Source organism: Nipponia nippon, unplaced genomic scaffold (genome assembly GCF_047370975.1).
Source record: "Nipponia nippon isolate SJK-2023a ecotype South Korea unplaced genomic scaffold, ASM4737097v1 scaffold_3, whole genome shotgun sequence".
Taxonomy (NCBI): Eukaryota; Metazoa; Chordata; class Aves; order Pelecaniformes; family Threskiornithidae; genus Nipponia; species Nipponia nippon.
The window spans coordinates 60,349,241-60,372,443 of record NW_028262347.1 but is presented as its reverse complement, the minus strand read 5'-3'; the positions used below and the strand labels follow the sequence as shown (position 1 = coordinate 60,372,443).

General features: G+C 44.2%; 2 protein-coding genes across 2 annotated transcripts in view; both read right to left on the bottom strand.

Annotated features, from left to right (window-relative positions):
- Positions 1-232: 232 nt before the first annotated feature.
- Positions 233-12,619, bottom strand: RTCB (RNA 2',3'-cyclic phosphate and 5'-OH ligase). Its single transcript, XM_087767505.1, has 12 exons — positions 12,380-12,619; positions 12,153-12,231; positions 10,877-10,944; positions 8,575-8,674; positions 7,160-7,316; positions 6,385-6,541; positions 5,105-5,264; positions 4,611-4,786; positions 3,820-4,008; positions 3,233-3,343; positions 2,407-2,526; positions 233-1,329 (listed from the first exon to the last, which is right to left on the bottom strand). Exons 1-12 carry the CDS (start codon positions 12,470-12,472, stop codon positions 1,222-1,224), a joined length of 1,518 nt encoding a protein of 505 aa, XP_087623631.1. The 5' UTR covers positions 12,473-12,619; the 3' UTR covers positions 233-1,221.
- A 4,356-nt stretch (positions 12,620-16,975) lies between these two features.
- The window catches only part of BPIFC (BPI fold containing family C), a 40,869-nt gene continuing 34,641 nt past the window's right edge, over positions 16,976-23,203 (bottom strand). Inside the window, exons 21-26 of the mRNA XM_087766009.1 lie at positions 22,371-22,544; positions 21,609-21,662; positions 20,125-20,295; positions 19,511-19,578; positions 18,161-18,203; positions 16,976-17,164 (exon numbers count right to left, since the gene is read on the bottom strand). Of these exons, the coding sequence (XP_087622135.1) occupies positions 16,976-17,164; positions 18,161-18,203; positions 19,511-19,578; positions 20,125-20,295; positions 21,609-21,662; positions 22,371-22,544 (699 nt within the window). The remainder of the gene's footprint in view (positions 17,165-18,160; positions 18,204-19,510; positions 19,579-20,124; positions 20,296-21,608; positions 21,663-22,370; positions 22,545-23,203) is intronic.

Genomic DNA, 23,203 nt, shown 5'->3' with positions numbered 1-23,203 from the left:
GGCCCTGAGAAAGACAAATCATAGCTATCACACTCTTGTCATAACCAAGTTGAGAAAACAGCACTGCATTGCCCTTCTCTTCTGTCTTGCAAGAAATTCTGCCATCTGCACGTTTCTTTGCAAGATCAATCAACTAAAGTCACAAGATGTGGTGGGTTTCAAGCTCAGATACGTACTTAAAAGTAGACAACAGACATTTTAGCCACATAATAAACATGACACAGACACACTGCAGCGTCCACCTTCCCATTTTATTTGGAATCCCCAAAATGATCCAGTGGGGATGGTCAGCTTCCCCTCCAGTCTTGGTTAATGAATGTAAAAGAAACATCAGAAGTCACATCGTACTGGCCCTCACCCTGCAAGTGGACTCACTTGAATCAGAGCTGCAGGACACAGTGAGCAATATTACCCAATCCAACTTTTACATGCTTAGGACTTCGCAAAATATTGGATTAGCACATCTATAAGTTGTTCAGTCACAACTTTTACTGGGCAAACAAAACCTTTCAAAGCAACATACTCAGTCCTGCTAGCATTTCCACAAGACTGCAGAACACCTACTTGTGCTGAGCCAAGCACACCAGGTGCTGTGTTAAATGGGAGAGGGTGGGGGAAGAGGGGAGGACTGTGCCTCAAGCCTCGCGAGTCCCTCTCAACTCAAGCGGGAGACCACTCCCAACTCCATATTTCTTACCCCATTGCCACAAAACATGCAACAATATAGACTATGCATAAAGGTATCTGCAAACAGAGCAACCTCTCCCTGCCCAGAAGCGCTCTATCCTGCCTATCAGAGTACTTCGATATGCCGAAAGAGCTCCAGGCACTCAGGTGTGGAGACAGCAGGTCTGGTTCATATGCTCTCTTTGCTGATGGAGGTGATCTTGCAGCACAGCAATTACGGACGACTCAGGCAAGACTGAAGTCCTGCCTGTGGAATCACGAGGCAAATGGGGGTGGGACTGCATATAAAAACCAAGACTTAGTTATTTCTTTGCCCTTTCCTCACAAGAAAATAATGCCATATAACAAGGAGGGGGGCAGGGGCATTAATTGTGCCTAGGAGTGGTTAAAAATAGGGGTATCCTCAACTGTTGTGTTTCCATCCATGTGATATCTGAGCATTCTAGAGTCCAAGAGGTGTGGGAAGATGATGGTTCTAGTCAGTTCTGTGTAAGGCCTGGAGATGTCGGTGCATTTCTGCTGCCTTGTCAGTTCCTAGCCTTTTATAACAGCAATAGGTCTCAGTTTAATGGCTTTCTTGCTGATGCCAGCTGCGTGGCAGGTGTTAACCACATCTGTCACGTTCTTATAAGACTCTGGTGCCTGGAGGAGGAAGAGAGAAAAAAAAAAAAAAAAAAGACAAAACTATAAACAACCCAAAGTCACAGGAAGTTAGATGTAGGCTTTTGATATCCCCATATCTCTTCACAAAAATAGAATGATATGAATTGAGGGTATAGAAGTAGGTGAACATGCTGAGGATCTGGCCACCTTACGTGTCTAAGAAATCTATGAGACACTTAGCTTTCCAAATAAGCTTTCACCATATTTCAGATAAAATACTAGCTATTTTGGTTTAGTGTTCACTATATTGTCGGATAATCCAGTCCATCACCATGTGAGAATGTCAAGCCTTATTATCTGGCAGGAAGTCACTCCAGCTTCCTCCTTACAGAGAGTTTAAGATTTATCTGCCCCTTCGTGACAGGAATCAGGGTTGAACTCTAGAGCTTCCCCCTCCAGCATTCTGGCAAGGAAGCTGCTCTTTAAATAGAGGTTTTAATGCAATCAACATGTCTGTACAACACCAACACCCATAACAGCACAGTTCCAAATGATTAACACGCTTCTATGAGTGAGGTTGTGAACAGAAAAGACATTCTATCATGTTAATGCAGAAGAACTGGAAGTCATAATATTCAAAGTTTTCTAGCCATTCACAGTTCTCTTTTTCTTGAGCAAATATAGGAGATCATCTTAGAAGAGGTGGATCTGTCATACGCTGCTAATAATCTACATGACAGCTGCAGTGTACAGTAAGTTTAAAGCTGGGAGAACATAATTCAAGAAGAGGATCCATAAAAAATAACTACTTTTGTGATGCTCATACAAAGACTTCTCAGGGTCAATAGTAATTATGTGTATCGCCAGGCAGAAGAGGAAAAACATACCCCCTAAAACCTGTCAAACAGGCATCTCCCCTTTCAGCACGATTTTAGGGACAGGGAAGACTTCACATTATTTTCCAAAAAATTGGATAGCTCTACCAGAAATTGCACAAGCTGTATATTTAGAGTACTAGCGATCACTTAGCACTGCAAAAAATAAAGTCAGGGAGGGTCATTCAGCCAAGGAGCAAGACTCCCTTTTCCCTCTCAGATAATGAAGTATTAAACTCACTTCTTCCATGACCAGTTTGGGAGAAGCAACACGGATGGCAATGCCCATGTCAGCCAGCTTGTCCAATACATCCTGGAAGTCCAAGTTACGCCGAGATTTGGCTCGAGACAGTGCACGACCCTAGACAACAGTTTTGTTAGTTCTATTTTTTGTAGTGGTTTGGAAAAACAGAACTCTTTCTTATTAAAGAAAAACATTATTACATGGTAAGTAAACACAGAATGGCTGAGAGCACAGACCACAGTAAACCACAAACCAGGAAATTAATTTAGACTTCAGGTCATGGGCTCCTGCAAAATCACACATCTGGTATGATGGCTAGGAAAGTTCCATGTGTATAACATACTAGTCTGCAAGTGTCTTTTACCGAAACCACTTGCCAGACAGTGTTCAGGAGTCAGTGTTTTACTGGAAGCTGTTTATCTTCCTCAGTCATCCTGTCTCACACTGTAAATAACAGGAGAGAAAACACCTTCTTCTAACTACTAAGGAGTTTTACATGGACAGCCTCAGCACAGTTAATCCTTGTTGTTAGCTCAGAGATACCAGAATTTGGTAAGAGGAGTTCATTCTCCACAACTTCATCCTAACACTTGCCTTGTATAAAGCAGCACCCCCTAAATTTTCTGCAGTAGTCAAAACTACTCAGGAAGGGACAAAGAGGACTTCTAGCCTGCAGTCCTCCTGGGCTGGGATTACTGTGGCAAGGCTACTCTCTACTTGTATGACCAACAGATGAATCACACGCTGGATGACCCTTGAACAACCTTGTTCTCTGGCTGACGGTCCCATTCCAATCCCTTTCTGAAACAACTTTTTGACTTACAGCTCCATGGCAAGTCGTTCCGAAGGTCTCAGTCATGCCTTGCTCTGTGCCAGTAAGAACATAGCTACAGGTGCCCATAGTCCCGCCAATCAAAACAGGCTGTCCAGTCAGCTGTGGATGCAAAGTATTAATTCACAAGAAAAAGCCTAAAAAACTCATTCTTAATAAAAGTCTGAGAGCAACCATATCTCCAGAAAAGGAGGTCAGGTTCTTATTCCCTCAGAGCATCCTTGGGTGCCTGATATCAAGGATTCTGGAGAACTAGCCGCACTGAAAGATGTAGCCTAGCAGATCAGAAGACTTGTGTCCAACAGACAGACAAGACAAATCACTGAAGCCTGCCCTAGGTATGACACTTCTTTCCCTTCATGATCTTCCAGCCATTGTGGGTGTGGGGCATAAGAGGGAGCTCAGTGTCCCAAAGTTCTAACACACAGACAAGCAGAATGTTGCCATCCCATTAGGGTTCCAGTGCTGTTAGCTTAAAAAAAGGAACTCACAGCATTTAGATCTCTGTTAGGGACCCTAAAATTGTCTGATTCATCCAGAATTCTCTTCCAATTTCCTTATCCCACAGCTAAACTTACTTGATAATCAACAGCGATAAGAGGATGGTGAGGAGGGAAGGCCCTGGTCGATCCCTTTCTGTGCACCAGCAGAGTCCGCTCCTTTCCATCCACTACATGTTGCTCCACTTTGGCAATGTTGTGGGACACATCATAGATAACATGCATATCAAGGTCGTCTGGGGTTGTGTTGAAGACTTTGGCAAAAGCCTAAAAAGAGAGCAAATCAGGATGTGAAATACAAGAAGGTAACTGCTGTGTACATGTGGAAAATTTACAATCTTTTTAGGAATTAAAAGGAACAAATTTGCTTGAAAGTGTTTCTTACTGATAAGTCAGTGACCTAAACACTTGGCATGGCCAGTAAGAAACTTCAGTCAAATTCAGCCACAATGGAATCGAATACAACAGTGCTGAGCGTGACAGAATGGGACTGTCTAGACTGTTTATCTGCCCATTGGCAGCTTTAATGCTGGAATTCAGTCAGATATCAGCTAGACAAATTCTTGCAACTCTGAAAAGATGGCTTCAGCAGTGTAAAAACAATTTTCTTGTATCCGCTTCTTCCAGTTCAAGGCATTTTCAAAAGTATTGCCTAGAGTGGCTCTGCAAGTACAACCCAGTGATGTTGAGAGATTTTAGATGGCTTGCCATGACTGCAGCTTTGTGTGAGTCTCTCCAGAAAACATAGTTCAAAAAGCACAAAAATGAAAATTACGTTAAATATTGCAGCTACTCTGTGTTCCATATGTCTGCGATAAAGCAGGAGATGTGTACCAAAATATTTGCATCAGAGACAACTCTGCTCCTACCTGTCTTGTTAGAAAAGTCATAGAAGAGCGGTTGACCCATGCGTAATTTCCAGCAGCTGCCATTCCCTTCAAATAATCCTGTCCCTCTGCAGAGGCAATCCTGGCACACGCCAGCTGGCGATCATTCACTATGATTTTGTCCCGTTTCATAGCTTTTTCCATAGCCACCAATGCATCTGGGAAATAAAAACAGTAAATCTAAATGACTTCTTAATTTTGTTTCAATCTGTGAGATTAACACGGGTGTTATGATTTATATTCTGAACTTATCTGTCCGATGGTCAAACCTACAGCTTCTTCTCAAATGCAAAAGCAAATCTGTGGCAGAACATTATCAAGTGTTTGCAAACAGACAACCCCTGTCAAGGCAACTCAGAACAGACTCAGCAATTATACTGCAAGAAATGCTCTTTGGTGCTGGAGTTTACTGTCAATAACAAGATCACACTGACGAGTTTCCTTCTCTTCAAGTACCTACGCCAGTCAGATCATACCTGTGGCAACTTGGTGGCCCAGGCCTCTGCTGCCGCTGTGGATCATCACGCACACTTGCCCTTTGTGGTCAATGCCCATCTTCTTGGCAGCATATTCGTTGTAAATGTCATCCACAACCTGGATCTCGGCATAATGATTTCCGGCTCCCAGGGTCCCCAGCTGCCAATCACAACACACTGATCAGACAGTGCTAGTAAAGCAGCCTCTGGGAGCACAGGGGAGAGCTACGGGAATATGGGCAATAGGGCAAATTGCTACAGCAGGGTTTTGGTTTTAGAAAAGTTTATCCAGGGAAAAAAAAAATCCCTATATAAACTGAAAGGAAGTAGAACACGGTAGCATCATCACTGTCCGCTTTGTTCAGATTTATAACTATTTTTACTGTTGGAACAAGACTGCGATTAAACAAAAGGACCAGGATCTACAGACTGTGCTGCCACTTTTTTCCAACTTACTTAGGCCTAGTTGAAAGATGGGAAGGGTACAGAGTATTGAGAATTCATCTCCAATTTGTATAGGCAAGGCAGACATATAGTCTTATACTTGGTTGTAACTCCACAAGGAAGTTACAACATCCTGTTAGTTAGGTATTTACAACCCTTCAGTAGATTAAAGCAAGATATTCCATTTCCAAGTCCAAATTTTTTCAACTCCGTAACAGATGATCACTTATTTGCAAGGCAAATGTGAAAATTGAGGACATAAGATTATTTTGAGGTTAAAATGCTATAACCTTGCAGCACCACAATTCATAAAACTCAAGAAGTCATATAAAAGAAAGCTTTATAAACGGTAGAATTAGTATAGCTATCTCAAAAGTGTTCCACTCAGAGCAATGAGATACTATGTATAGAAATAAAATCCAACCTTTGAACTGCAATTCAAAGTTATGAGCTAGTTCCATTTATCATGATATCCTTCCTTGCCCTGCTATTAACTTGCTGAGCAAACAAGGAGAAAAGTTGCAGAATAACTTGCCTGTCTCTTAAAAACAAAACTACATCTGGATGGGTAAATGCCACCGAACATGAATTCCAGCACCAGGTGTTAACTGATGAAAAACTGATGGCCCCGGGGACCTTGGGTATGCCCAGTATCGTTTCCCTCTGTTACAGTTCTGTCATGAATTACTCAGAAACAGCCCCACCATCTCACATTTGCCCCTGCCCAGAAATGCTAGGCAGAGTTTCAAGAAAAGACACAAAATTAGAGAACTACCCGCTAACCTTTACATTTGAACCCTGGGAGCACTCACAGCCCTCCTGAAACATAACATTACCTGAGGCAGGCCCCTCTTCTTTGCTCTTGAGGAGACCTTGTTGGGGTCAGCCTGCAGCATTCTTCCATATTCCTCACAGTGCTCCTTGTCCTCTGCCCAGGCATAGCCTTCCCGGAGAGACCAGTCCACACCCATCTCTAGCGCCTCTTCCAAATCCCTGCAATTACCAAACACCTACATAAGGTGGTTATCCTTGGAAATACTCAAAACTCCACTGGATGTGGCCCTGAGCAACCTGATATGACTTTGTTGTTAGACCTGCCTTCAGAGTTAGCCCTCCTTCGTGTAAGGAGTTGGACGAGATGACCTCAAGAGATCCCATCCAACCTAAATTATTCTATGATTTTATGATCAGCCCCCAACTTTCCTAACAAGAAGTCCAACTTCTTAATGCTTCTTTAAAAGCAAGCTCTACAAATATATTAACTTTAGATAGGTCATTACTTTTTCCTCTTTGCTGTGTGGGAAATATCCTATTTTCTCTCTTATCCTTTTCAAAAAAATACCTTTACATTCATGGAGGTTTTCTGTCAAAAGAAATGAGAACCTTTCAAGAACTTTTAGGTATTTCAGGGTTTTAAATGGGGGAAGAAACAGCTGACTTTGTGCACTGATGATTATGCCAGTCCTCCTGGTGAAGCACACATGCAGAAAGAATGGAAAGAGTTTTAGAAATACTTTTTCTTCCTTAAAGTCTCCCACTGATGAATCTTTCATCAAAATAAACACCAGAGATGTCCCCTCTAGTGATGTGTGCACAAAGTCATGCTCTTACTTGGCATTCATGGGGATGACACCTTTGGAACCGACACCAACAGGAATGTGGTCAAACATAGCCTGGGCAAGCTGCTCCTTCACAGGCTGCACATCACTTTCATCCAAATTTGTACGCAGTAAGCGGACACCACAGTTGATATCAAATCCGACACCACCTAGAAGTGTAGAAAAAGTCATGGAGTTCATAAAGAAAGCGTGCTGATGGTGAGCACTTGCTGAATACTCATCTTAAATCAGTGCCCCTGCTGACAGGGAGTATGTACTGAATGCTGTGATCTTACACCTTCTTCCTGACACAATACTGGGGAAAAGGAAGAACTGCATTAAACTTCATTTTAATAGATTTACATGATGCCTTGGATTTCAAGACAGCAAAAAATGTACTCTTGCAGAGAAAAACTTGAAAACTCTTAAAAAACCAAACAGTTTTTCAGTCTCGAGCATATGCTCTGCAGACATAGCTGTACAATTGCCTACAGAGCTCCCTGTTTACAGAGTTGCTCCAGCAAGTAGTTAAAGAGAAGCAGACAAAACTATAAAATATATTGTCCACAGAAAGCAGAGAGAATGCTCCTGTTCTTCTGCCTAAGGTCAGAAGAAAACTGACAGATCTTAGCATGGCTCCCTGATGTAAGATCAAAAGCAAGTCCCTGAAAGCAAGCCCTTTTTGAATCTTCACTGGAATAAATAATAACTAGTTATAATAAGTGATAAATACTTACAAGGAATATTAACCTTCAGTGCTTAGTGTTTTGCTTAACTCTTACTATTTAATAAAAATAAATACTGCAGGGCAAGGCCTAATGTGAAAGATCAATCATGCCACCTTTAGTTATGAAGGTTCTGGTATTAACTAGCATCAGAGGGGGGATAAGAGACTAAGAGATCTTGGGTTTGAGTCAATCAGGAACACTGGAACTGCCTGAAGCAAACCTGAAACATGAATATCATGTTTCATGACAACCACAAAAGCATCTCCAGACCATCAGTAATTAAAGATCCAGGTGTTTATTAAAAAGACAGACATATTTCAAGGTCACATTTTTAATAAAGTGTAGAAATATTCTCAAAAGATGTTTTCAAACATTGCTCAAAGAAAATAGTCAGTTCTTTATCAACCTAGTGAAACCCAAGTTCAAAGTCTTGTGCTCTCCCTTCAAAACTGAGGGATATCACGAGCCCAAGCCAAAAACACAATTCTCTCTGTACTGTTTAGATGTTTTCAGTGTAACCACCTGCTCCATAAAGAATAAAGATTTGAGTGCAAGAATTAAGCACCTTTTAACTCCCTATAATTCACATATTTTTTCCTTTGGTTCTATATATAAAGTACTGTAAAGACCTGCCATTTCAAAAAGTATTTTTATGTCATCCCAGATATTTCTCAGTGCAGGTTAAGTCAGTCATCCTTACCTGGTGAAACCACTGCTTCAGGATCATTCATATCAAAGGCAGCCATGTTGCCAATGGCAAACCCATAGCCAGAATGGACATCTGGAAGGCCTATCGATCTCTGAAAGAGAATGAAGGAAATGTTAAAGTTTTATGAAACTCTATGCTGCACAGTGTCACCTTAGTTATGCTTTGCCTTGTGGCAGTGGTTGTCACATCTGCAAACAAATTACCAAAAAGAGTATGGATGTTCAGATGTAGATGGAGTAAACACATCAATTCACTAAGTATCGAAACTCCTGCAGTTACAGGACAGACAGTCAAAGAAAGCAGAGCGCAGATCTCACTCTGAAGCAAACACCCAGTGCCTAGTCAGCCGAGAAGCCCTCTTGGCTCTATTGACCAGATCTCAAGAAAACTTAAGAAGGGCTTAAGCACCTAAATGTAGGAATTGTGGCCTCAAACTGAATTCCAACCTAGCTTTTTCTTGAACTTAAGACTCCTTGCACTCAAAACTTAGGCAGGCAATAGCTTATGAGTAGCATAAAGCAGAGACATAAGAGTGAAGATGAGTTCGTCTTCACCAAGCTCCATCTAGAGACATCTGCAATATTTAAATACTGTAAATGTAACACGGGAAGAGTTCAATGCTATGGAATGGAATCATAAAACATGTCAGCATTTTCTCTTCTTAGCTGTGTCATCGAACACTGACCAAAGACTGCACCCTGTAAGGAAGAAAAAGTCATCCTTTTAGGATGATATCCTGATAGCATAGGACGAGACAGGAGCTGTGTCATTTTAATTTAGAAAAGAATTCTCTTTATTGAACCTTTTCATATTACTACTAATTAAAGAAAGTAAGAGCATGCTTCTACACAGCTCCACAAGCCCAAAGTATACCTAGCCTGGCAAGTTTAGATTAGGACACCACAAACAGCACTCCACAATCTACATATATATATCTATATAGCTATATATGCAAGTTTGAGAAGTGGGCCTGTGTGAATCTCATGAGGTTCAACAAGGCCAAGTGCAAGGTCCTGCACCTGGGTCAGGGCAATCGCTGTTATCAATACAGGCTGGGGGATGAAGGGATTGAGAGCAGCCCTGAGGAGAAGGACTTGGGGGTACTGATAGATGAAAAGCTGGACATGAGCTGGCAACGTGCTCTCGCAGCCCAGAAAGCCAACCGTATCCTGGGCTGCATCAAAAGCAGCGTGGCCAGCAGGTCGAGGGAGGTGATTCTGCCCCTCTACTCTGCTCTGCTCTGGTGAGACCCCACCTGCAGTACCGCGTCCAGCTCTGGGGTCCTCAGCACAGGAAGGGCATGGACCTGTTGGAGTGGGTCCGAGGAGGGCCATGAAAATGATCAGAGGGATGAAGCACCTCTGCTACAAGGAAAGGCTGAAAGAGTTGGGGTTGTTCAGCCTGGAGAAGGGAAGGCTGCGGGGAGACGTTATTGCAGGCTTTCAATACTTAAAGGGGGCTGACAAGAAAGATGAGGACAGACATTTAGCAGGGCCTGCTGCGACAGGACAAGGGGGAATGGTTTTAAACTAAAAGAGCATAGATTTAGACTAAACACAAGGAAAAAAATTTTCACAATGAGGGTGGTGAAGGACTGCAATGGGTTGCCCAGAGAGGCGGTAGATGCCCCATCCTTGGAAACATTCAAGGCCAGGCTGGATGGGGCTCTGAGCAACCTGATCTAGTTGTAGATGTCCCTGCCCATTGCAGGGGGGATGGACTAGATGGCCTTTAAAGGTCCCTTCCATCCCAAAGCATTCCATGATTCTATTTAAGCAAACAAAAAAAAAAGCCCCGAACACCCAGAAAGCGCTCAGAAATTGGAACTTTTCAATGTGTATTACACTGTTACCACACTGTTGAGTGCATGGGAAGGCTCACTACCAACATTAGGGCAGTAACAGTAATACAGACAACAATATTGCCTCCTACTCTCTCCTCACTTCTCCATGCATTCCAGGTCAGCAGAGGCAACTCAAAAACAACAAACAGACAATATGAGCAGTGAGGGAAAGGTGGCTCAAGCAAACCAAAACAGCATAAAGCAATGCTAAAAAAGCTTCACATCAAAACACAGTCAATGAAGTAAGTGAACACTTCCCTTTATGATAACTTAGTTTTACAGCCTGCCCTTGCAAGCACTCCTTACTCAGAGACAGGTTCCTAACCCACAAACTGTCTTGAAAAGAATTTTGGTCCATCCCCTTTCTCACATTGGAGTTCCCATTTGGAAGGCAATAATCCCTAGCAAATAAGAACAGAAAAAGAGCAAATTTTCAGAGCAGTTACTCACATGAACAATGCCGGGTAGTGCAGCCACATTCCCAATCTGTTTCATAGCAGGCAAAAAGCCACCTGCACCTGAAAAAGAGAGAAAAAAAAAAAAAAAGGTAAGTAATCTGATAATTTACCATGGTAAACACAACAAAGCACTTTCTCTAGAGGTTGCTCAAAACACTGGCAACAGTTTTGGACCCCTCACTACAAGAAGGACATGGAGATGCTGGAGCGTGTCCAGAGAAGGGCAACAAAGTTGGTGAAGGGTCTAGAGCACAAGTCTTCTGAGAAGCGGCTGAGGGAGCTGGGGTTGTTTAGTCTGGAGAAGAGAAGGCTGAGGGGAGACCTTATTGCTCTCTACAGCTACCTGAAAGGAGGTTGTAGCCAGGTGGGGGTCAGTCTCTTCTCTCTAGTAACCAGTGATAGGATGAGAGGAAACAGCCTCAAGCTGCGTCAGGGGAGGTTTAGATTGGATATTAGGAAAAATTTCTTCACCAAAAGGGTTGTCAAGCATTGGAACAGGCTGCCCAGGGAAGCGGTTGAGTCCCCATCCCTGGAGGTATTTAAAAGATGGGTAGATGTGGGGCTTAGGGACATGGTTTAGTGGTGGACTTGGCAGTATTAGGTTAATAGTTGGACTCGATGATCTTAAAGGTCTTTTCCAACCTAAATGATTCTGATTCTATAAATCACAAATCAGCCACCAACGAGTATTCTAACCTGGTATAAAAAGCCTAGCATTATGCACAACCTGCAGTTTTATTAAATGAGATATTATGCTAAGGTCCTCCCTCTCCTGTGTTAGTACCAATGCAGACCGCTCTGTGCTAACAACGGAGGTGTGTTACCACCAGCACTGCTGTCATATCAGGATCCAGGCCCACGCAAAACAAACAGGCCTGGGCTACAGCCCCCACCACAGTAAGCTCTGAGAACAGCCATTCAGGAAATGCTCCGGAGCACAGAGGGCAGCCGGCGAGGCTCTGCCCACCCATCTGATCTGGGCACAGGACACACTGCAGCTGCAGGTGATGTCCCTGTGCTGCTCACCAGGCCGCAGTGGTGGCAAGGCGAGAAAACTCATTCCTGTTTGCTGCCTCTCCAGACCCGCCAGCCAGGACGTGCACCGGGCCTGCCCCCGCCGCCTCTGCTGCATCCTGCTCCCTTCAGGGCCCGCGGACAGCGCGCTGAGAACCCAGGCGCCCGGTGAGGGCTTCGAGGCCACGGCAAAGAGCGTGAGGACACCCCCCGCCTCGGGGGGCCCCCACCCCGCTCCCCGCCGCCGGACGCACCTCCGCCGCGGCAGGCGTTGCGCAGCTCCTCGAACATCAGCTTCTCCAGCGGGTCGTTCACGTAGAAAACGCCCTCCACCTGCGGGGAGAGCTGTCAGGGCGGCCGGCACCGGGCCGGGGCTGCAGCCGGTACCGGGTCGGGCCACCCCTACTCCGCCGCGCCCCCCCCCCCCCCCGCCCCGGGCACCCGAGGGCTCCTGGCTGAGCCCAGCCCCCCTCCCACGCACATGCATGTTCGGCACGAAGCCCTTCTTGATCCGCCAGCAGTTCTTGTCGATCTTGTCCAGGTACTGCAGCTCATCGTTGTAGCTGCGGCTCATGGCGGCGGCGGCTGGGCTCCGGTCGGCGGCTTCGCCTCAGCGCGGCCACCAGCGTCCGGCCAACGGCAGGAACCGACGGCGGCCGCCGAGGGTCACGCCGCCTCCGCCGCGGCAGGCAGCGGACAGGAGCCGCCGAGGGTCAAACATACTGCGGGAGGGCGCGGAGCTGGCGGCGGCCGGCGCCCCCTGGCGGCCCTTGCCCGGGAGAGGCGCTGACGCCGCCGCGCCCGGGCCGCGGCGCCCCGCGGGAGGCCGCTGGCTGCCGTCGCCCCCGTGGGGCGAGGGCGTGAAGGGGAGTGCGGGCCCGGGCCCTGCTGGGGGGAAGGAGGTCGGGTGTGTACCTGGCCGCCTCCTCCCTCGCACCGCATGCGACGTTTGGGCTGGCTTGGCGGACGGGCGTTATCGTGAGGGCCGCAAAAGTGCTCAGAGGGCTGGAGCACCTCTGCTGCGAGGAGAGGCTGAGAGAGCTGGGGCTGTTCAGCCTGGAGAAGAGGAGGCTGCGGGGAGACCTTATTGCGGCCTTTCAGTACTTAAAGGGGGCTTATAAGAAAGATGGGGACAGACTTTTTAGCAGGGCCTGCTGTGACAGGACAAGGGGGAATGGTTTTAAACTAAAAGAGCATAGATTTAGACTAAACACAAGGAAAAAATTTTTTACAATGAGGGTGGTGAAGGACTGCAATGGGTTGCCCAGAGAGGCAGTAGATGCCCCATCCTTGGAAACATTCAAGGCCAGGCTGGATGGGGCTCTGAGCAACCTGATCTAGTTGTAGATGTCCCTGCCCATTGCAGGGGGGATGGACTAGATGACCTTTAAAGGTCCCTTCCATCCCAAAGCATTCCATGATTCTAAGGAACAAGTGGTTTTTCACGTGCCCGTGGCTAACAAAAGCCCCGTGTCTGTGTGCGCTGCCCCCCTGGGACAGGGCGGTTTCGGCCTGCGGGGTATTTAGCTACCACTCTGCTGCAGGCGGATGGATAGGGTTTGCTCAGCTACGGTCAGGCAAAAGCTGCCTGCACCCCATCACCAATTGCGTTTCTCAGCATGAGGGAAACAGCTTTTTGCTCTTCAGTCTTGGCTTCAAAAGGGCTCCTTGAGGAGTGAGAGGCATGGGGATGGGTAGGGTCTGGGCACAATGCCGGGTGGATGGGGCTTCGGACAGGGGTGGTTTGGGGCTCATGACAGCAGCAGAACAGAGCGGGCTGTGGCGTCCCAGCTTTTGTTTCTCCCCTGTTGGTGCTAGTTTGGGAGGCCTGAGCCGGCTTCCCATCCAGGTTTGGCCAAAGCACAAGCACCTAAGTGTCGCAGGGCAGGCATATCCCTCTGCAGAACTGTGTTCAGATTTGCACACTAATAAAGTATTGAAAAAGAAGGAGGAGAAAGAAAGAGGGTAAGCCAACATACCAAAATGAAGTAAGAAGTAAAGTATCTGTAACTATTTCAGTCCAGAGAAACGTCGACAAAGATCTTGGAGGATTAGACTTACAAGACTTACACAGAAACATTCAAGGAGTTAAATGCCTGTAACCCAGCTAAGCAATGCTAACCAGGGGGCATGACAGACACAAGGGTTTGAAGAGTCGCAGGGGAAGAGTAACTACTAAAGGCAGTAGTAGTGCCACTTTGTCTCTCTTCCCAAACTGCTTCTGCATCTTTGTTAAGATTTATGTTAAGAGTTTAGTTAAGACACTGCAAAGATTTTTAGTTCCCATTGCAACTGGGACAGTTCCCAGTCTGACATGGTTCTGGAGAGGGCTCACTTCATACTTAATGCATCGTGTTCAGAAGGAAGGTATTTAAGATCATTACAGTAGAAACTGATTAGCAGGCATATCTGCCGTAGCAGCATTTTGACAATGTACTTTTCCTTCTTTTGAGAGACTGCAGCACCTTTCTGGAAGTGTTAGACAAGACTGTATTTCAAGAGAGGTATTCATCTTAAAAACATTTTTGCATCAGTTAAACTCCAGAATAAATAATGTCAAGCATATGTCACGTGTTCTCCTCTGGGTCTGCTTGTTACCACCACGGTACAGCCTAACCATTCCATCCGCTTTCTTTGCCTCCCCGCATCCCCCCTCACCCCCAACCAGGACAACATTGCCCTTGTCAGAGCACAAGTTACACATTTCAGCAGAACTGGACAGTGTTTAGCCTTCAGAGTCACATTATTGATTTGAAGTTCATGCTTAGCAAATGGTCTCTGTTCTCCTTTAGTGTTTGTAGTGGACATCAGTAGAAATCAACATGTATCCCTGTGGGGAGAAGAACAGTCACTGAAGTGCCATGAATTACAAATTGAAGGTCTTATTTTGATTGGTTGGCTTTGTTGTTTGTCTTTTTTTTTTTTTTTTTTAATTCTCAACTCGATTCTGGTGTGTAAGGTCAGAAAATCTACTGAGAACAGCTGAGCCTTGGAAGTAACTAGTTTTATTAAACTCTGTCCTTTGAACTTTGCAAAAAAGCCCCATCTTTCACTGGGTGCTATCCCTTTGCACCATGCTAGCAACAAAAGGGACATGTAAAGATCATACAGCCTACCCAGGAAAGTTCATCTGAGCCTTGAGGCAATTGGGCAATCATCACAAGGTGGGATTATTTTTTTACCTAATTTGAGCCACTTAAGAATTAGCCATCTAATCTAAACTTGTCCTTAAAGCTTCCCCCATTGTCAGTGCATACAGAGCAATGAACCTGCAGAGAGCAGCCCATCACAGTCTAATATGGTTATCTATGAGAAGTGGGAAGAATTATCTTTCTTCCTATTGACCATAGCCAATAGACCGGGACTGGAAGTGGAGACTATAGAACTCGCTTTTAAATAGAAATCCCCTTCATGCTGATAGGGCATAGCAATTCTCCTGTGTCCTCCCTCATTCCTAGTTACTGATGAGGAGGCTGGTTAGAGAAAGTGAGGTGGGGAATGGGCCCCACAGAACCACTAAAATCCTTCATTCATAATTAGCCTATAAGACTGTTGGCAACTAGTGCCACTGAAAGCAGTCTCCAAGCAATTATATTTTGTAGGGACTGCATAGCTGGCTGCTGCCAGGTATGTGGGATGCAAAGAAAAATTAAAAACAACCTTTGTGTTTCCTTTCCTGAGTTGTGCTTTGTGCTTAACCACAAACAAGGATTTGAGACTGTCACTGCAAAGCTGAAAATAACTAAGAAGTTGGTAAACAAGTGGAGAAATGTAACAGGCTTACCAGTTTTCTGGGAGTTTGTTTGTCAGCAATGCCCTTGTACTGATTGTCTAGCAGCATTCTGTATGTTCAAACTAAGGGCTAGATTTGGAGAAGAATAACCAGACGGCAGAGAATACTTTGAGAGCTCACTAACTACTTTTGACTACTAGCCTCCATCATTATCACCAATTATTAACAAAATCCAGTCACCCTAGGTACACAAAATTGAATTCACCTCCCTTTCGTATTTCAACTATTGCTGTTAAATGCAGCAGAATAGTGATAATTCTAATTTGTTTTGATTGGCCAAACTTGAACAAAATGTTAAAGGTAAACCTGTTTTCACACTGAATTGCAGCTTGTAAGGCTGAGCAAGCTGTGCATTTGATCACTCCATGGTTAATGTATTCAGTTCTAACTTTTCCTCTGAAAGAAGGATAAATTTGTTTCTAATAGGATTTTACCATTATTACAGATCTCAATTTAAACCCAGGGCTTTTTACTCCCTAACTAGCTCAAATCCAGCAAGTTTCTTGTGCAAACAGAAGGTGAAAAAATGCCTAGCCAAAAAAAAAAACCCAAACAAACCATGGGGGGAAAAAAAAAAAAAGGATGATAAACTTTCATAAGGGATAGCCTTTCATAAGAGTGTCAAAATCTCACCTGTACAATTGTAATGTGAGGTCTCGTCAAGGTGACATTGGCCAGATTGGGAAGAGGGAATCCTTTTGACAGTTTAGCTTAAAAAAAAAAAAGAGACAAACACAATGATTTAGGTATGCATTGGAAAGATAATAAATACCTGCCCTTCAACAACCCTGTTTATCCAGAGATTTCTACGTCATTTACAACAATTAACCTCTTAGTCTTCACGAGCAGCCCTGGGAGGTAGATATGATGCTCATTTACCAATGGGGAAAAAGAATTACAGATGCTTTTCTCTTGGCAACCTGTTGTAGCCAAACCAAGGCATTTCATGTTCAACATATTAGATACTTAGTGATTTGTCCCTTGTGCCCTGAGGGGTTGTTAATACAGGTAATAGATGTAATAATGTAATTGTTCTATGTAATAATAATGTAATAATTCTAATAATGTTCTAATACATCATTAGAACCTGTTCCTATTTGTCTCCGTTAATTAAGGAAGGTAAAGTTCATCCCAGTACAGAGGGCTGCTGGCACAAAGCTATGTCTCCCTCCAGGGCCTTAAATAAGATTTACGAGAAGCAAAAACCCTCTGCTGGTCTAATAAAGAGGAATACATTTCACACACAGTGGCCTCAGGCAGGTGTGCAGGCTAGAGACATGCTTCTCACTGATGCATTAGGGCCACCTTGAGTGAGGCGAAGGCAGATGAATTATGAGTTTCCAAGCTCTTTTTGCCCTTTTTGCAGAACAGTGTCAGTGAGAGGACAGACTTAAACTCCTTCAGATCAATCTCTCCTTTCCACTGCTTACTGGCTGATGGTGATTTTCCACTCAAGTTGATGGGAACTGGAAACTTAAGCAGGAAGTCAGTAGAAGTTCCTACGATCACTCACTCTGCTGGAAGCTTTTAGCTGGTGCTTTGAAATACAGCCTTACCATTAGCTGATGGAATTACTTCAGTCTGTAAAATGTAAGACAGGATGTTCTCGAGAAGCGAAATCTGCCACAGACAAGAAATCTGAGTTAGACATCTCTTCCTGATAGCGGTAGAACTGTCATGCCCTAATCTTGGAGTTAGTAGGCTCATGTTCAACTTTCAGCTCTCATTTGGCCCAAAAGAGTCATAAACTCAAGTGAACTTTGGATCTTAAGTCTTTGGAATGATGCAAAGGAAGTGAGATGAAAAATACAAATGGCTTTCATCATGCTTGGACAATGTTTTCATTTAAAACAGTCTATTTCCTTTATTTGTGAGATAATTTATCACCAATAGTAAAGCAGGACCAGAACAGTTTTAATCCTCTCTCCTCAGCTACTCAGAAGGGATTGATCGTACTCAGAATTAAATGACTCTCTGTGGAGGCAGGGTTTTCCCCTCTAAGCCTGTAAGCGTACCATTTCAGGCATTTGAGACTAGTATTTTGGCTCCCATTCCCTGCTGTAATTTTGAGCATCTGTGATGAGCACCAGTGCACCACATGGAGTGCCTTTGCCTCAGTCGTGCATGTGATCGCTTAGACAGCACACCGCTCCGTCTGCTGCTACAGTTCAGATTACCGCTGTGCATTCACTGTTATTATTTGAGATCTCTCTCTGCTTACTGATGAAATATGATACACCAGTCAGGGGAACTACAGAATATCTCATTTTCAGAGCACTAACTTGCCCCAAAGAATATACTTTTAAGTCCGCAGCAGAGAGGTGCCTGCCAGAGGACAGGAAAAGAGCCACCCAGGAATGAAGCCAAATGATTTAGAAATACAAATAAAATGTAGCTGCTTACTCTTTAGCCTTGCTATCACTGCTACTCCCGGTTTGTGTTTCCTATGTGCTTAAACTATCCACTTACCTCGAAAAAGCCAACATTGGAGTGAGCTAGGGAGAACTGGAGCCTGAGGGAAAGAAGTGAAAAAAGATGAGTCACTAGAAAGGATAAACACATGTTATTTTAGTCATGTGCAGTCACTGCTGTAGAGCTCCAGGCCTTAAGAAACATCTGTAAAGAGACTTTGGAAGCAATATATTTTATGCAATGCATACTGCCTCATAGAGAAAGAGGTGGTTTTCTTAGGGCGTTGCTGAGCATGCATGCAAAAGAGTATGCTAGTCAGCAATATGAGTGTGCTTCTCCCTCTGTGCTGTGTTTTGGAAATCCTACTGACAATTGACTTTACCAGAACTAGCATCAAGGACTTGCAGGCTCTCGGATATTTTGCAAGGATTTTGGTACATCTACATAATGCTTTGATATGAGCCTTACCGGGGTGGGAAGAAAAATTCTGTTCATCATATGGTACTGCTGCTGATGGCTGTGTTGCTAATGTCTCTGTTTCCAAATTCAAATACTTATTAGTACATATTCAAGTATCCGAACGTGTATTCAAAACATGATTGCTGAGTTTCCACAGAACCAGCTCTCAGCACACTTTAGTTTTTTCTCTTTGAATGTTGCTGCAAAAAAAATGCTAACAGCACTGTCCTCCTTAAATTCCTAACATTACTGTGCCCTGACGAACTCTGCATATTCTTAATCCTATAACCGTCTTCCCAAAGGAATTTTGTGAAATCAGGGTCTCAGTTCCCAGCTGTGAGGTCCTGGTATACAGAGCTTCTCTCTATGAAATGTGACATATTAGATGTCTAAATGCCCAAGCCTCTGGTCTCCAGGTTTCTGACCCTTGGGAGTTGCAGTGCCTTAGCTGGAGAATCTCTGCTATAAGAATATCAGTGTAGGAGAACTGCAGGGGTCCGGATTCTTTACCATGTCCTGGACCCCTCTGCACTTTCCTAGTGGTACAGGTGGTTGCATCTTGCCAGCTGGAAAGGGATGAGGGAAGCTTTCAGATGATTCATGGTCAACATAACTGCCCTGCACACTTCATTTATTTAGCTCAGAGGGGAGAGTAGATGTCAGGAGCAGAGAAGTCCAAGGAGACCACTGCCCTGCAGCAATCCACAGCTGGCAGGCAGTCCCTTGGGGACTGTGGCAGTTGTCCAGTGGTCACAGAGAAGCTTCCTGACTCCTCTAAACTGTACAAATACAGCCACATACAGAATTAGCAAATCTAATGCAGATGAACTCACCAGGGAAACACATTCATTAAATTATGATTATCTGATCACGTGCTTAAACTGCTAATGTTGGGATTGCTAACACTTGCAAATGGCTGGAAATCCCTTCCATCCCAGGTTGTATTACCTGTTCAAACATAGTGAGCCCATCAATTTCTGGTCAAATATATTCAGAGCAATGCTGGTGTTGGCTGCCTGCAGAAGAAAGAAACCATGGGTTACCAGACACAAAAAACCAGGACCCTTGCTATGAATTAGTCACAAATACAGAAATACCATCTTCCCAGTTATGTACAGAAGCTGTTTCATGTAGATGCAACTTTATCCCTAGCCCATGGTCCATGCAAGGCTGCACATAGTAAATGTCTGCTTATCTGAATGGCAGTGACAAGAGCTGAAATGTGGGTAATGAGATTTCACTAATCAAAGACATTTTCAGTTAAATGAACAAGTTGCCAAGAGGCATGACTCATGCCTGCAGAACTGTCATTCCAGAGAACAAAACTTTGGTTAATCAGAGTCGCTATATGTTTGGATTTTTGTCCATAGGAAAATGTTCTTCGCCATAGAAATGTTCTGTAGGTTATGTGAGGCCACATAAGCACCACCTGTGACTAAGGGTAATTTGCATGTTTAAGTACTAGGAATCTGGCGCTTTGTTTCTTGTACAGAGTTTTAACAGAAGGAATGAACAAACATATTTAACCCTGAGTTAAAGGTCACCTTGTGCATTGTACTTACTATGTTCATTGTGAACAACGACTGGGTGGTTGAGTCTGGCAGAACAGCAAACACCTCCATGGAGCCCTGAATCTCTACCGTGAAGGAATCCTGCTCTAAGCTGATGATAGGGATTTCAGTAGCCATTAGCTTCAACATCACTGGGTAGGGTGTAACTGAATATTTGGCTACCTGTAAGGTTCCAAGACAAAAAAAAAGACAGAAAAATGCTTTTCTTGTAGAACAGATCAGAATACCGTATTTTCTCATTCTTGAAGCAATCATTTTTAAGTCATTCCTTAAGATGAGGTTAAGGACATCTGCCAACATAAGATTCTTTCAAGCAAGCTGGAAGTAGACATTTTCTGTGGTGATAAATTAACAGTATTGGCCACATCAGGAATGCAGTGGAAAGTTCCTTCCACTCTAGGAATACGATTTCGTCTATATCACTTTGAGAGAAATTAAATACTCATTTGTGAACACAGGAAAGGAATGGAACATGAATGTGATGCCACATAATAAAAGAGCTCAGGAGTCATTCACTTTGAGATTCACCCATCTCATGAGACAGGTTCCTGCTCTGGACTGTCCTCACTCTGTCCGTTTTCTGAAGAGCAAGTAGGCTCACCAAGTTCACTACTTAGAACAGAGGGGGTGGAATATTAGCATCAATGCTCATGGCATTTTATTGAGAAGACCATATGATGACTGCCCGTGGAGCATTCTTAGATTTCTGAGCGCAGAACTTAATATCATCTGGGAAGCAAACAAGGATGTGAAGTTCTTTGAACCATGAGTCCAATTTCATCCAACCTCAGCATTCAGGGCCTAGGGTCTCTTATGCTCATTCTTGGTTTCTCATTCTGTCTGAGAAGGCTGGTGGAAGCCGTGCACGCTCATATTCTCTGTCCTGTTATATTCATCTCCTCCACCTAAAATAAATGGAAATCCTGTGCATCTGCCTTGTCTGATCCATAGATGTAATGTTTCCTGCCCATCTGTTAGCTTGGTTTCCTGCACGTGGACACTATAGTACTTGCCCAGATCTTTACTGCATTCCCTTCTTCTAGTCAGTCACAGGCTAGCAGTGAAGCAAAGACAATTATGCAGGTTTGGGCAGGAGAAAGGTGTTATTTCTGGGCTGAGGCCCTCTCAGAAGTCTCTCAAAGCAGGGCCCATGACTGGAAGCTTTTTCCTGCCTAGACCTGGTTTTAGGTGAGAACAACTGTGGCTTGGGCACAGTGCCCAGATTCATGTGCAAGACTCTGGGCCAAGTTTGGTAACACTGCAAGTCATTCAACTCATTGTGGGGGTGTGAGGTGACAAGGCCCATCTGCTCTGCTGCTACGAGGCATACATGTGCCTGTTACTCCAGCGCAGGAGCCCTGCTGGCCCTACAAGCCTGTGGGATACACCAAAGTGTATCTGAGTTGTATGAGGTGAGGTCTCTGACACGTATGCTGGGTGGTTTCCTAAGAGGTTGTGGAAGTAATGATACTCACCTCAGGGATGATACTGCCAAATACCTCTGTGCTTATATTAAAATAGCTGCAAGTCTGGAGAAAAAAAATAAAAAAAGATGGAAGAGTTTACCAGATTTGACCTTCACAGTCGGCTTTTGTTTAAATGCGTTATTACTGTCATTTCAATGATATTTTAATTGTGTACCTTTTGCTCTCAGAAACATTTTTAAGGGACTAAGTATACGTAAAACTGATTCCCAATAATATATGCCAAAATACTTCCTGGGAAAGCAAACACTTAGTATCATTATAGTTTGGGCTGCAATAGGTCTTGGGACTTACTGGATCTCCTGGAGACAGGCTAGCTAAGTGTGCCAGCATCCAAGCCACAGCTACTGTACTTTGACATATGCTTTGCTTCCATGGCCCCTGTAGTACTTTGTCTGTGAAGACCCCTCAGAAAACAGCCGCTGAGGCTGCTAAATTCCCCAGTGTAGATCCTTTGTTCATGTCAGAAAAGTCTGTGCCTCAGGTCTACAAACCCCTTCTTTTTTGTAGCAACGTTGCCAGTATTTGGTACCTTGCTCAGTGGAACTTGGCACCTCTGGCTGTGGCCTGAGGCATCTATATAGAGCATAAATAAAAGAGCATAACAATACCCTCATATTTATGATCTACTGTCTCAGGACTTCACAGGCCAATTAGCAGCTTTATAAGGCCACATGCTGACAACTGTCAGGTCAAAGCCCCATCTTGGATGACCTGAGCCACTCTGACCCCATTCCTCTGTGTCCTACTCACCTCCTCTGCAATGGTGATGTTGAAGGCCCCTGCAGTGTAGTAAGCAAATGAGGAGGTCTGAAAGAAATACTCAGAGAAGGCAAGGTAGAGCATGGAGTCGCTTTGGTCTGGGATAGTGAAGGGAGCTGCCACAAAGGGAGGGCCAGAATAGTTTCCAGCTGGATAGACTATCCCCTGCAAGGTATTGGCAGAGAGAAAAATTCAGAGTAAAAATATGACTTTAACGTGACTGTAGACAATTGATGCTACTTTCCTTTCCTTTGCTCAGGCTGTTCATTTGGTGTATAAATGAGTACATAGGCTTTGTAGTACACTCTGAAACCTTGGTGCTTTCAAGCAGGTGGTGAAGACAAGTTCCAGAGATTGCACACCTTCACAGATGACACCTGAGATCTACCTTTTGAGATGCTGATCACCTACTGAAGACAGTCTACCACCTCAGAAAACAAAGCCTCTAAATTAAGGGTCTACATATTGCATGAAGAGTATGACTAAGGGTCCTTATTGAAAAGCCTTACTTTCTCCTTTCTCCATCTCCAGGAATTTAAATCTGAGAACTGCTTCCTAGAGCTATTCAATGGTCTCAATTACAAAATGGATCTCTAAAACCAGAGGTCTTTCTAGGTCAAAATTAGCACCTGATTCTACCCAGAAGCAAGTCGGTAACTTGTGCAGACAAAAGAATGCCTATGAGAGAAAGTTATGTCAGACAATCCTAAAAACACCTATGTTGTCTTTTGCACTACCCATGATATTAGCCAAAGCTTGCAGATCTAATACTTTCAAATGCATCCATATTAAACAAAAAGGTAAAACTGGTTTAAAGTGAGGAG